The 13,934-nt window shown below is 48.7% G+C and overlaps 1 protein-coding gene across 1 annotated transcript in view; it reads right to left on the bottom strand.

The window, feature by feature from the left end:
- The window catches only part of LOC129706261 (F-actin-monooxygenase MICAL3-like), a 206,920-nt gene that overhangs the window by 45,630 nt on the left and 147,356 nt on the right, over positions 1-13,934 (bottom strand). Inside the window, exons 23-26 of the mRNA XM_055650410.1 lie at positions 13,470-13,638; positions 11,466-11,692; positions 5,526-5,615; positions 3,006-3,131 (exon numbers count right to left, since the gene is read on the bottom strand). Of these exons, the coding sequence (XP_055506385.1) occupies positions 3,006-3,131; positions 5,526-5,615; positions 11,466-11,692; positions 13,470-13,638 (612 nt within the window). The remainder of the gene's footprint in view (positions 1-3,005; positions 3,132-5,525; positions 5,616-11,465; positions 11,693-13,469; positions 13,639-13,934) is intronic.

The raw sequence follows: 13,934 nt of genomic DNA, 5'->3' as shown, positions 1-13,934 counted from the left end.
TTAACCATCAATTACCCATCTACTCTAACCGTAAGGTAATCCTATTTCATTCTCTCCAGATTCCCACCAATTCTCCCCTCATCTACACACTAGGTGTGTACCCATGCAATCACGGGGAACGTGCAAACTCCACAATCAGCATCTGAGGTCAGGACTGAACCCAGATCTCTGGCACTGTGAGGCAGCAGCTTACTAGTTGTGATAATGTGCCATGCCTCGAATATCAGAGGTAATCTGCCTTAACAAGAAGAACAGGCCCACAAGCTCGTTAAACCTGATGTAGTCAATGACAGAACAACACCTTCTAGCCGGTCTCTGGGTTATATCCCATCTGCACTGTAGACCTAACAGAGGTGGTGTCATTTGGCAAACAGTGACGAATGAGTGGTCAGGGACACTTCAAAATTAACCCATTACAGATTAAATCCAAACCTCCTACTGATTATCACCTACCATATATCCTCAGCAAATTAATTAGTGAGGGGAACATTAGGGACATGCAGGATTGTCACTGAGCAAAGGTGGAAATATAAAATCCCAACCCAGCAAAGGTAAGCACCAATCTGACTGCATGCTAACTCGTGAAACTAAAAGGAACTACACCACAAACAGATCAGATCAACTCTCGACAGGGTGTGAGACCCTTAGCTGTGGAGACAAAGCCTTGTGTTCCAGTGGCATCACAACATGAGGCCTATGGAGAATTACCCAGGTATGTCCAACCACAGAAGGCAGGATCATTCCAATCAGTCTACTCCCGATTATCTACTCTCTGCTCTTGATTAGTCAGGGTGTCCACGGTAATGGGGGAAGGTAGATCAGCAATGATTGAATGGCAGAGTAGACTTGATGGGCTGAATGGCCTAATTCTGCTCCTATGAACTTATCAACAAGGTGTAGTTGATGGTACCATCAAGCTATCAACGACCTGTTCATTACTACCTGGCTTGGTTTACAGACCAGGCTCAAACTCAGACTAAAAGACTTGGTCCAAAGGTAAGGTGAGTGTGATTCTCTTGCCATCAAAGGAGCAGTTGACCACATATGGCATCAAGGAGCACTGATCAAAAACAGAAATCAATGCAAACCCCTCCAGGGATGGAGTTACTGTATATCATCCACCAGTTTCATAAGGGTCCATCATTTGAGTTGCAGACAAAAATACAGGACGTTCAGTTACTTTTCTTCCGTTACATGGGGTGTTTGCTGATGATTGAACAATGTTCTATTTGAAACTCCACAACAAATGAGGCAGAACACACCTGTGTGCAGCAAGTCCTAGACAACATTCAGGCATGGGTTGGTAAGCATCAAATAGCATTTGTATCACAACTTTCTAAGCAAAGTTCAATTTCCAGAAACCCACTGTTGATATTCAACTGGGAGTCACCACGACCAGAACCTCAGCTGGGACAGCCACATAAATACCATGGTTGCAAGGGAGGGTCAGAGGCTGGGAGTCTTGTGGCAGGAGACTCACCCCATGGCATCACAAACCTTTCCACTATCTACACGGCACAGCTCAGGAGCACGGTGAATGCTATCTGCATGCTTGGGTGATTACAGCTCCAGAAATTCTCAACCCTGCAGGGCAAAGTAGCCCATTTACACACTCGTCGTTCATTACCTCCAGCTTCAATGCATGATGACTGCAATGTCCACCAAATGTACTGCAGATTTCACAGATTATTGAACGCTACTCCTGTCAATATCCAAATGGCCACTTTTATTTCACCTTGGCGTTATGGGTCATGGTAGATGATAACTGTCCAGTAGCCCGGTGTGTTTAAACCGGGCAAGAAGCAGTAGCTGATGAGAGCCCGCTTGTCAGCACAAGTTTCACCGACACTCTGGAGACCATCTCCGACCACACGACTGGCGTGCACTCCAGACCCCTAGCTCACACGCTGGACTAACGTACGAGCCAGATGCCCAACCATTGGGATTTCTAAACGAACAAAATACCGGATTATCGGAGTTCTATTGTGCAACAGGAATAGAGATGTACGCATCCCAGCAATGTTTGTTTGATTCCAGGAGGCTATCCAATACTTCCTCCTGGGTCCGTGGGCCTCTGATATGATCCCCAGTATTCCATCTCCTCTTACACACATCCACCAACTCATTGGAATGCCCCAGCCTGGGTAGGTGGGGAGTAAGATACAAAAAGCTGGAGTGACTCAGAGCGTCAGACAGTGTCTCTGGAGAAAAGGAAGACGTGACGTTTTGGGTCGAGACCCTTTCTTCGAAAAGTGTTAAGATCAGTGAAGGACTTTGAAGTTTAATAACAAACTGCAAACGATAGTAAAAGATGTTCTGCTTGTCAGTTTATTCATGCGAGGATGAGGTTGTAATGGGAAACACAGGCAATTCAAAGCTGAAACAGGGAAAAAGACTTTAATAAAATGCACACAAGGTAGAGGTGTGAAAAAGGCTCCAGGCAGGAACTAGACGGTCTCCTCGAGAAGACAAGCAACAGGCAAAGGAGGCTCGGAAAAGTGAGCTCCATCTATAATCTGGGAACGTAGTTATTAGTTGGTGCAGGAAGATTGTACACTCACCATTCAGCACCTCCCACACACTGTGTGGGCATGTGACCCTCTCCCACACACGGTCCCAGTGCGTGATCTCCCTCCCACATGCAGTCTCAATGCGTGACTCCCTCGCACACATGGCCCATGCGTGACCCCATCCCACATGCGGTCCCAATGCGACCCCCTACCGACATGCGGTCCCAGCGCATGTCACCCACTCACATGCGGTCCCAGTGCAACCCCCTCCCACATCCGGCCCCAGTGTGTGTCACCCTCAGCATGCAACATTCTCCCACACATGATCCCTGTGCGTGCCACCCTCCCACACACAGGTCCCGATGCATGGTCAGCCTGTACTCTGCTGTTTCCAGCACCACTGTGCCCACTGCCCCGCTGCCTTGGCACTGTCTTGCCCTCGGTGGCATCTCTCCTACATGGCGCCCCCTTGTGGACTCTGACACTGCTCCGTACCTTCTGGGTCTGGGGCTGCTGGAAGGATTGCCCCTTCCTGGCCCGTGATGTGTGTCCAGTGCACGTCCGCCTTGATTTCCAGCGGATCAATGGGGCTGACGAGCTGACGCACCCTCAGGCTCGAAGCTGCTCCGTAGGTGCGGGGCCAGTGAAGCGACAGGAATGGGAGCGGAAAGGAGGGAGAAAGAGAGATCACAGAAAAGTGAGGTAGACCATGGAACATAGAGAGCAGATGCAAAGAGCGGAGAAATGCATGCAATGAGCAGCACAGTGCAGCAGAGTTGTTGGAGAGGCACGCTCCCTCTCCTGCTCATAGTCACCACACCAGGCCGGTCTGTCTATGCTGGCTCCTGGCAAAGTAATCTCATACTTTCCTTTCAGCCCCGAGTCTGATGTTCTCTCTCTCCCCCTCCCCCCCACCACCCCACGCAATTCCCTTTTGACAGCACCGTCTGACCCTGTTCCCACAACCCTGCAGCGGGGCAAGTGAGGGCCTAAATTCTCTGGGAACTCTTGTTTCTCCTTGTATTTCCCTTTTGTCCGTAGCCCCACTGGTCCCAGAACCTCCTGCCTCTCTTTGTTTACTCTCCATAGGCCTGAGAGGACAACAGAGGCAGGAGTGGGCCATTCAGCCCCTCGTATCTCTGCCATTCAAGATCACGGCTGATTTTCTGTCTGGACATCATTTTCCTGCACTATCCACATGCCCCTCAATTCCCTTCATACCAATACATCAACTGATCTCTTTAATGTACTGAGTAACTGACTTGTCTCCAAGAACCTTGTCCCTGGAACCACAAAAATTCCTGCTACTGACCCCCAATCCTGTTCTTTCCCAACAAATTCCTGTACAATTATTCTTACTTCTGAAAACGCCCAATATTCCAGCCTCTGGTCCCCTTCAGGAATTATCTTACTGTGACTCTATACAGCAGAACCTAGCACTGAACACAACGGTCAAATCTGGTCATGATTCCTTCCCATCCAGGTGCTTATCTGCATTCATGAATTCCTGCACTATCAGGCATTCTCCCTGCTCACATTATTCCCTAATCCAGAAAAGAGTCCACCCAATCCTGTCCGACACAATATCCAGTCCTCTTAACCCAAAATCATCCTCACCTGTCTCGGCCCAACCCGGTCCTCCCAACCTTGTCCGTTCTCCTAGCCCAGACCCGTTCTCCCAGCCTGGTCCAACCTTCCAGCCCAGTGCTCCCAGCTTTATGTGGTCTTCCCAACCCAGTCTTCCCAGCCCCATTTCATTCTCCCAGCCCTGGACTCCAACCTTCCTCCAGTCTTCCTATCCAAGTCCTCCCAGCCCCATCCAGTCCTCCAAGCACCATCTAATCCTCCCAGCCCAGTCCGATCCTCCAGCCTGGCTAGGCCTGACCATGACCAGCCCTGCAGCAAACACCACAGCGCAGCCTGGCAATGATGTGCAGTGCCAGCCCAGCGTTCAGGCCACTCCTACATGGCACAGACTCACCCCACCCAGCACAGCACCTCACAGCTTTGCATAGCCCAGCTAACCCCCTGCCACACAGTCTGGGACAGAAACATGGGGCTATATGCAACAGCGAAGAATGCCTCTGCTGGACACTGTGTGAAGCAAGTTAGTGCACACAAGCAGATACAGGCCACAAGCCATGCAGAGACCTCGAGGGCGGTGAGAAACACTCACCATCAACAGTCAGACAAGTGCAGCACACAGCGGATCAAGCTGCGGAGCTGGAGGCACTCAGCACCCACACACTCCAGTGTTAGGCAGCAATGCTCTCCACTCTAGGAAGGGTTAATGTCATCAGCAAAAGAAGCTGCAGTGTGGCCCAGATGCTGAGGGGCACACAGGGTGTGCTGGAGAGAGTCGGTGACAAGCGGAACATGGGAACTGTCATTTCCAATCAAGCCCAGTGACTATAGTGTGTGTGCCAGGGCATCCCTGGGTGGTGTGTGTGTGTGTGTGAGAGAGAGAAAGGACAGCCCAGAGTCGTGAGTGAGTGTGCGTGCATGCGTGAGAGAGAGAGAGAGAGAGAGAACAGCCCGGGGGGGGGGAGGAAGAAAAAGAGAGAGAATGAGGGAGAGGGAGAGGGAGGGGGGGAGAGAGGGAGGGAAAGAGAAAGAGAATCAGGATAACCCAGGGTCATGAGTGTGTGTGTGCCAGGGATCACACTGTAATGTCGTAAGTGGAGCGTTAGAGTGGACAGTCCATGCAGTACAGCGTGACAGTTTTGTGTGGATGATAGTATTTGCCGGGCATTCCCCTGCATGCATTCCCATCATAAATGGGGAGTCTGCACACAAGACCTGTCCCTCTGACTGTGTAAAAAGCATTGTCTTGACCACACCTTCCTCTCCCAATCCCCGTCGCTTTGAACTGAATTTTTGTTCCGGCTGCCACCAATTGTGAGCTCCAGCCTCTGCCCGTGCAATCACAAAGCAGCTGGTGCCCGCTTTAAAGGGGTGGATTGTATCTGATTAGTGCTGTTGAGCTCTGTACTTGCAGAGAAGCAAAGCAGATACCTCTGAACACATGGTTGTCCTCTTCATCAGACAGCTGATGGACCCAGAGCCCAAACTGGAGCTCCTTCTCCCAGGGGCAGTACTCGCCCTCTTCAGAGAGAGAGAGGGAGGGAGGAAGAGGAACACATACACACACACACACACACACACACACACACACACACAACACAGGCATATACATGGGCATGTTCCACAGATTTATACCGTCATAGTTGCATACAAAGATATAGTCACACAGACAGACATACATTGATCCACAGCCATGAGACACACACAAACACACAGACATTAAAAAAACATTTAGACAGAAATGTACATACATGCACATACAAGTGAAATCCCATCCATATCCCCACACATGTATATGGCCATAGACGCACACACATATACAGTCCCACACACAGATGGATAAATAAATACAGTCACAGACAGACAAACAAACACACACATACACACACGCACAGAGTGGGGTAAAGGAAAACATGAAGTACAGTTAGTGCAGGAAATTCAGAGAGGCCAGTCTGGTTGATGTTTTGAGAGGTAATCTTATACAGGCATCCTTGGCGAGGGGGGAGGGAGTTCTCAACTGGGAGCAGAGCTAAAGCCTCAGGGCGGGGTTTATCTTTGCCCCCTTGCTTCTGCTGGGCTGTGATGGCTGCAGTGACCAAGGCCAGGATGACCGAGGAGCCTAGGTAAGATTAACATCTTTATCTCTGCCCCACCAGACCACTGCTAGTTGGTCTTTGGTGCCTATTTCTGCTGCTGGGACAGGATCGGCTGTTCACACCCTGCTCTGCCCCAGTTACCAGCGCTGTCTGAGGCTGTGGGGTGGAGGGTGGGCGAGTGTGGAGTAATGAACATAGCTGAATAATTCTTGGTGTGCTCCTGCTCACAACTCTCAGCCAGTTCAGTGGGCTTCCTGGTGCAAGGTGCAGCCAATGACAGACCTGATGCTGAGCAAGCCGATGGAGTAGCGCGAGATGTAGTGATTGCATCCCATGGATCATCCAAGATTGGATCCTGAGAGATCTCGGATATGATAGAGGCCTGCAGCCTCTTCACCTTCCACAGGCCTGCACCAAGACTGCAGGGAGGCACTGCAATACCTCAGAGCCTCGTTATTCTTTAGGTCATCAGTGATGGGAATTGTACCTTTAATTTGCCATTCTATCCCATATTTGATGAATTGCACCCCTACCCCCTCGCCACCCTGCCCACCCAATTACTTGTCCATTCTTAAGACTAGAAACCTCACACTCGATCAAACAGGCAATTCTCACCACTTCAGGAAATGAAAAAGAACATCCAGGATCCAGAAACAGACACCGCCTCACCACACCTTAAGCCTACTTGCCAGTTAATGCTGATTGAGGACAAATTGACAGTCACAGCGCCAGGAGGGCGGGTGTGGGGGAGCAGTGAAGCTCACACCACCTTCCTTGCCAATAATAACAGATTTAAAAATAAAAGGAAGGAATTTCTCAACATTCTCACCAAAACCTCAGCAGACCCACAGAAACCCACAAAAAATCTCCAGAATTCTATCAATTTCCAAACTACCAACTCTGCCTGACTGTAACCACTTGGCATTCCTTCGCAATCACCAGGGTGGAGTGATATACTCAGACGTACGAACTAGGGCCCATGGCTACTCCAGCTCCTTCATGCCTGTGCTGCCATTCAACAAGATTGTTGTTCATCAGCTCAGCCCCATTTTACTGCTCTCCCCCCGTGAGCCATGGTTCCTTTAATATCCAAACATTGATCAAACTTTTTTGAATGGATTCCATGACTGAACCTACACCGCACTCTGGGGTAGAGAATTCCATGTGTTTGTCACCAGGGGCACAAAGAATCTCAGTCCGATTCCCAGTTCTCATCCATATTCTGAGACTGTTCCCTAGTCCTGGACTCCTAGTTCAGGGAATCATCCTCCCTGTGTCTAGCCTGTTGTTGATCTGTGCATTTCAATGGGATCTCCAGTCATTCCTCCAAACTCTAGAGAATGCAGACTCACTCCACCTGGCAGTCCCACCATCCTTGGAGGTAGTCTGATGAATCTTCACTTCACCGGATGGCACGATGGTGCTGCGGTAAAGCTACTCGCTTACAGCGCCAGAGACCCGGGTTCGATCTTGACCAGGGGTGCTGTCTGTATGGAGTTTGTACGTTCGCCCCATGACCTGCGTGGGTTTTCACCAGGATCTCCGCTTTAACCCACATTCCAAAGGCGTACAGGTTTGTAGGTTAATTGGCTTGGTATAATTGTAAATTGTCCCCTATTGTGTAGGATAATGTAAGTGTGCGGGGATCACTGGTCGGGCCTTTGTCCGAGCTGCATCTCTAAACTAAACACTGAATTCCATCTTTGGCATGTACATTGTTTCTTCGGTAAGGAGATCAGGTAACCAAGACTCAGATTACTGCAGCATACGCTTGCACAATCTGCAGCTCATTGGGTAGCACGGTGGCACAGCTACTGCCTCACAGCTCCAGCAACCCCATTTCAATCCCCAACTTCTGGTGCTATCCGTGTGGAGTTTGCATGTTCTCCCTGTGATTGGATGGGTCTCCTCTGGGTGCTCCCATGTCCCAAACTCGTGCAAGTTGGCAAGTTAATTGGATGCTGAGCATTGGCCCTTGTGAAGGATAGAATCTGGGGGATTTTGTGGGAATGTGGGATTAGAACAGTGAGGGATTAGGAATGTGCCAAGAGCTGGCACTGACTTGATAGGCTGAATGGCCCACTTCTATTTTATGGAAATATGAAAGGAAATATGGCTGTACCATTAGGATCTGGGTAACATGATCAGCCATGATCATATTGAATGACGATGCTGTCTCGAAGGGCCGAATGGCCTACTCCTGCACCTTCTATGTTTCCTGGTTCATGAGGCATAAAGGAGGGCATAGTACCACGAGAGGCTGCAGATGATGCCAGCCTGAGGAAACTGTAGGGCAGGATCGTCTGTGTTGCACAGCAAAAACTGCACGCAATTGCTGGAGTTTGGCACGGACTCGGTGGGCTGAAGGGCCTATTTCCTCGCTGTATCTCTAAACTAAACTAAACTAAAGCAATCTCACACCCAGCGACACAGCTCGGATAAGGGTGGACAATTCAGCAGCTGACAGGCCGAGGAAGCTCTGGGAATTTCCCCATTCTCAATGATTGCTGGGAAGAGTGTGCGTGAGGCTACAGAATTCACAATCTGCCAGACGCACGTGGGCAATTTTCCACTCTGTAGTGGAACCGCTTGGCCAGAGGCATCGCTAGTTCTGGAACGCAGATCTTCAGAACTGCAGCTGGGATTTTGCCTAGCTGCAGAGTTTTTGTTGTATTTAGACAGGTTAGAAGCTGGATTCTTTGCCCAGAAGAACATTGGTAAACCAGATGAGTGGTTGTCATTTCTAATTCTGAATACTAACTGATTTTAAATTCCTCAGTTCCTCTGGTGGGAATGTTAGTCCAGGGGTCTGGGTTACTTGTCCAGTCACTGCCTCTCCCACTGATCTCTGCCCAACAAACCACTGCCACTTCCACTTTCCCATCTCCGTCCCATGCATTAACTCTCCAGCACAAGGCCTTATCTTCACTGGAGAGCAAAGAGGCAGGCACCGAGTGAAGGTATTGTCTCCCTACCTCAGGAAAGTGAGTACAAGATTCATCATATTGATTCATGGCATGTGGTTTTGTCCTCTGAGGGAGTTAATACGAAAAGAAAAAAAAGCATTCATCCCAGCCTGCTCTATCATTCATCAGGATCTTCTACCTCCATTTCCTGGTTCCATCCTCATATCTCCTCATTCCAGAAATGTATCAATCGGCTTTAAATGAGCTCCGCAAGCCTCCACACCTCCCCAGGGCAAAGAATTCCACACTGATTGAATGATTGAAAGATACAGTATGGAAACAGGCCTTTTGGCCCATCAAGCCCACGCTGACCACCCATCACCCGTTCGCACTAGTTCTACTTGATCCTACTCTCTCATCCACCCCCTACAAACCAGGGGTAATATTACAGAGGCCAATTAATTTACAATTAAACCCACTCGTCTTTGGGGGAGACGGGAGCACCCAATCTTTGCTCCTACAACCAATCCCCATCACAAGAACCAATCTGTTGACTTTTCAGGTGTAAGAAGATCTTTAGAGGAGGTGGGCGAAGAACTAACTGAGTATTTTGGATCGGTATTCACCAAAATATTTTTCTCAGGGTGGAAATGTCAAAAACTAGTGGGCATAACTTTAAGGTGAGAGGGAGAAAGTTTAAAGGAGATGTGTGGAGAATGTGTTTTTTTAAACAAAGGTGCCTGAAATGCATGGCCAGTGGTGGTGGTTTAATCAAGATACCATAGTGACATTTAAGGAGCCTATGAACAGGAAGGGAATAGAGGGATGTAGATCGAGTGCAGGCAGATGGGATTAGTTTAATTTGGCATCGTGATTGGCATCAACAAGGTGGGCTGTAGGACCTGTTCCTGTGCTGTACTGTTTTATGTTCTTGCGGTAAAGAGACTAAAATGACCCAATACTCCAGGTATGTTCTCACCAGAGCCATGTATAATTTGCAGTAAGGGAGTTTACTCCTGCTCACACTGTCTCACAATAAAGGCCAAAGCAGACTGTGGACCGGGCCTGTTGTCTCGAGTTTAGTGAGATGATCTCATTGATGACACAAAATTCTTGTGGGGTTTGTCAGAGTTGATGCTCTTTCTTCTGGGTGTGGTGTCAAGAGGCCGGGTTAAAATTTTAAAATAAAGGATCAGCCTTTCAGGGCTGGAACGACACGTGAGAAAGAATTGAGAGATTTTGGAGCAGGCAACTGAATCATCCTAACACAACCAGAGAAAAGTGCTGAACTACTATCTACCTCTTTGATGATCCTTGATCGGACTTTGCTGGCTTTACCTTGCACTAAACGTTATTCCCTTATCATATACACTGTAAACGGATCGATTGTAATTATGTATAGTCTTTCTGCAGACTGGTTAGCACGTTACAAAAAGCTTTTCACTGTACCTCGGTACACGTGACAATAAACTGCATTGAACACAGCACATGGGAATCGATAGACAAGGCACACATGATGCTTCACCCAGGGAAGTGGGAATGTTTGGAATTTTCTACACAGGAAGGTTGTGGAGGCTCTGTAACTGCGTGGGCTCAAACAGAGACATTTAGATGTTCAGACAATCGAGGGAAATGGGGTTGGTGCAGGAGAGTGGCACTCGGGTCAAGATCTCAGTGAACGGCAGAACAGGCACGAGGGGGTCAATGATCCATTACATTAACTCCCATTGAACCCAACTCACATCATTTGGGTTCTGCTACATCAATTAAGCTGATCCTTCTGGTGCAATAACTCCCCCTGCCCTTATGAAACATCTCCAGTTTGTTAACTTCCGCAGCACGTACATAACTAGTTATAACTAGTTTCCAGTGTATTGACCCCCATTCCCTATAAATCCCTAGTTCATTATTCCCTGTGACCCCCCATATATCCCGTGCATTAACATCTCCAACTCCTATGTATCCCTGGTGTATTAACTCTCCCTTGGAGCTCAATGCCTCCAGTACACTAACTCTTGTCCTGAACTCCGCACCTACAATATTTTAACTCTCCCACTGAACTCGGACCTTCCCGTATAGTCGACTTCCCAATAGATCCATCCCCATGCGCTGCTTCCTCTCTCCAGCGAGCCCTCTGGAGATCAGCTCTACGTTAGACACCCTTCAAGGAGACCAAGCTCCACTCGCCTCCCCACTTGCTCAGTAGTCACGAGGGCTTTGTAGACTCCAAAGGACCGATGACAACTGGCCTTTGACTGGGAGCAGCGCCCTGCAATGATCTAGGGTTTAGACAATTAGTTCAAAAGTTTCCTCGGCTAATGATAATCACCTCAGAAGGAAGCTCCTGCATGTCGGACAGTGTCACTCACCGTAACTCGATTGTGAATGTCCCTCATCCTCGCTCTCTGCCTCACTGTCTTCCTCTGAATTTTTCTTCAGCAACTGCTGGGCCTCCGCTGCTTTTCTCCATGGTACTCCGTCCACTGAGGGAGACAACATATCTTCCTCATCCCTCTTATCCTCCTTGTCCTCCTCATCTTCTTCCTCCTCCTCCTCCTCCTCGTCCTCCTCCATTTCGTACTCAGAGCTGCTGCAACTGAATGCAGATATGTCACTTGATAAGCAGTGCCCTGGCTCCAACAGTGATAGTAGGGTGGATAAATTAGCGGACATACAGAGATTGCAACAGAGGTAGAGACTGCACGGAAATTAAGCACTGCCCGGCACGATACACAGGACGAGACAGAGTGATAGGCAGGACAAGACCAGCAGCTGAAATCACAGTTGTGTAGAAAATACGCAGCACAAAATGAAGCCCATCCTTTGCAAGGCGATCAATAATGAGTTCCTCACCCTGATCCCACCTCCCAGCACTGTATGTAGATTGCAGCTCTCCACGCTCACATCAAAAAGGTTCTGGCAAAGGAAGTTGGCTTGAAATATTTACTCTCTGTTCTTCTCCACAGATGCTGCCTGGCCTTCTGTGTGTTTCCAGCATTTTCTGCCTTTTTTAGAGTCATAGAGAGACACTGTACAGAAATAAGTCCATCGAGTCTGCACCGGCTTGCATTAATCTCAATTTTTTTTATTCCCCCATAGCCCGATTAACTTCCCTCTGTTTAAATGTGATGAGGGTTTTGGTCTGTCTCATCCTTTCAGTTGTGGAGTTCCTATCCCCCACACCCACACTGGATGAGAAATCTGATCCTCATCCCCCGCCTGATATTCCTGCCAAATAAATCTTATACTGGTTTATAAAATCACAAGGAGCATACATGGGGAAGTTTAAAACTAGACGGCATAGATTTAAGATAAGAAGTGAAAGATTTAAAGGGGACCCGAGGAGCAAGGTTTTCACATATGAGGTGATAGATACGTGGATCAAGTTGCCAGGGATGTGGTTGATGCGGGTACAATTACAAAGTGCAAAACCATTTCGACAGGTAAATGGGTAGAAAATAAATTGCGAGAGGAATAGATCAGGTAAACGCACAGAGTCTCTTGCCCAGAGTAGGAGAATCGAGAACCAGAGGACATAAGTTTAAGGTGAGGAGGGAAAGATTTACTAGGAACCTGAGGGGTAACCTTTTTTTATACAAAGGGTAGTGGGTATATGGAACGAGCTGCAAGAGCCGATAGTTGAGGCAGGTACTATCACAACGTTTAAGAAACATTTACATAGTTACATGGAATTGGATGGGCTTAATGGGATATGGGCCAAATGCAGGCAGGTGGGACTAGTGTAGATGCGACATGTTGGTTGGTGTGGGCAAGCTGGGCCGATGGGCCTGTTTCCATTCTGTCCGACTTTACGACTCTATGAAAGATTTAGATGGATAGGAGACAACCATAGGCAAGTGAGACTAGCTTAGATGGGCATCTTAGACATGGATGAGTTGGGCAGAAGAGTAGGGCCCGTTTCGGTGCTATATGGCTCCAAGCAGGGTCATGCACGAGGAGACAATAACAGACCCACTCAGCAGGTCGGGGCAGTGTCTAAGGAGAGAGAAACAGAGATTTTATTTCAGGTGTGGACTTTTCAAGTTCTAACGAAAGTGTTTGATCTGAAACGTTGACTATGTTTCTCTTCCCACAGAGGTGGCCGGCCCGCTGAGGATTGCCAACATTATCTGTTGCATACGAGACACCACAGGAAAGAAACTAGACACAACCATCCAGAAAGCAAATGTAATCAGACACGTACAACACTGCGAGACGGAGGTAGACAAACACTAGGCTGACGAGGTAGGTCCAGACATTGGGGGTCTGGATTAGATGAAAGGTGGGAGATTTATTTGGCCCATGCAAGGTTGCGACACCGAGGGGTCTGTTTCTCAGGGGTTTGCAGGACTGCCGTCCTGTCCGACACTGACCTGCTGCCGGGCTCTTGGCTGGTTTGGTGCAAAGCGCTGCTCAGATTGTGCTCAGCAAGTGTCTCCTCCGGCACCTCCTGCAGATCTTCCTCCCGCTCCAGGGACACTCGGATGTTCTCCAGCTCGATCCTCTCTGGAGTGCCGCGCAGACGCTTTGCCTGCCAGGGCTCTGTCACGGGAGAGAAAAGAAGATTGTCAGCGAGGGTGGGTGAAGTATTGGTGAAGCGGGGAGCACAGTCGAATGGGACAACAGAGGAACTAACTGAAGCAGCTCAAGACTGATCTGGGGCAGGGAAGGGAACATAATACTGTGGCAGCCCAGCCCAAGGGAACACACAACACTGACCAGGGAATCAACACTACGCACTCTGGTTTTGCACTATCACGCTCTGGTTTGCCTGATAATTTACTGTTTATCGTGTACCTGTAAAGCTGCAGCAAGTAAGGAGCTCATTGTTCTGGGCC

This window comes from Leucoraja erinacea, chromosome 19, assembly GCF_028641065.1.
Source record: "Leucoraja erinacea ecotype New England chromosome 19, Leri_hhj_1, whole genome shotgun sequence".
Taxonomy (NCBI): Eukaryota; Metazoa; Chordata; class Chondrichthyes; order Rajiformes; family Rajidae; genus Leucoraja; species Leucoraja erinaceus.
Note: the sequence above shows the minus strand (reverse complement) of the source record. Positions and strands in the feature narration are given on the sequence as shown.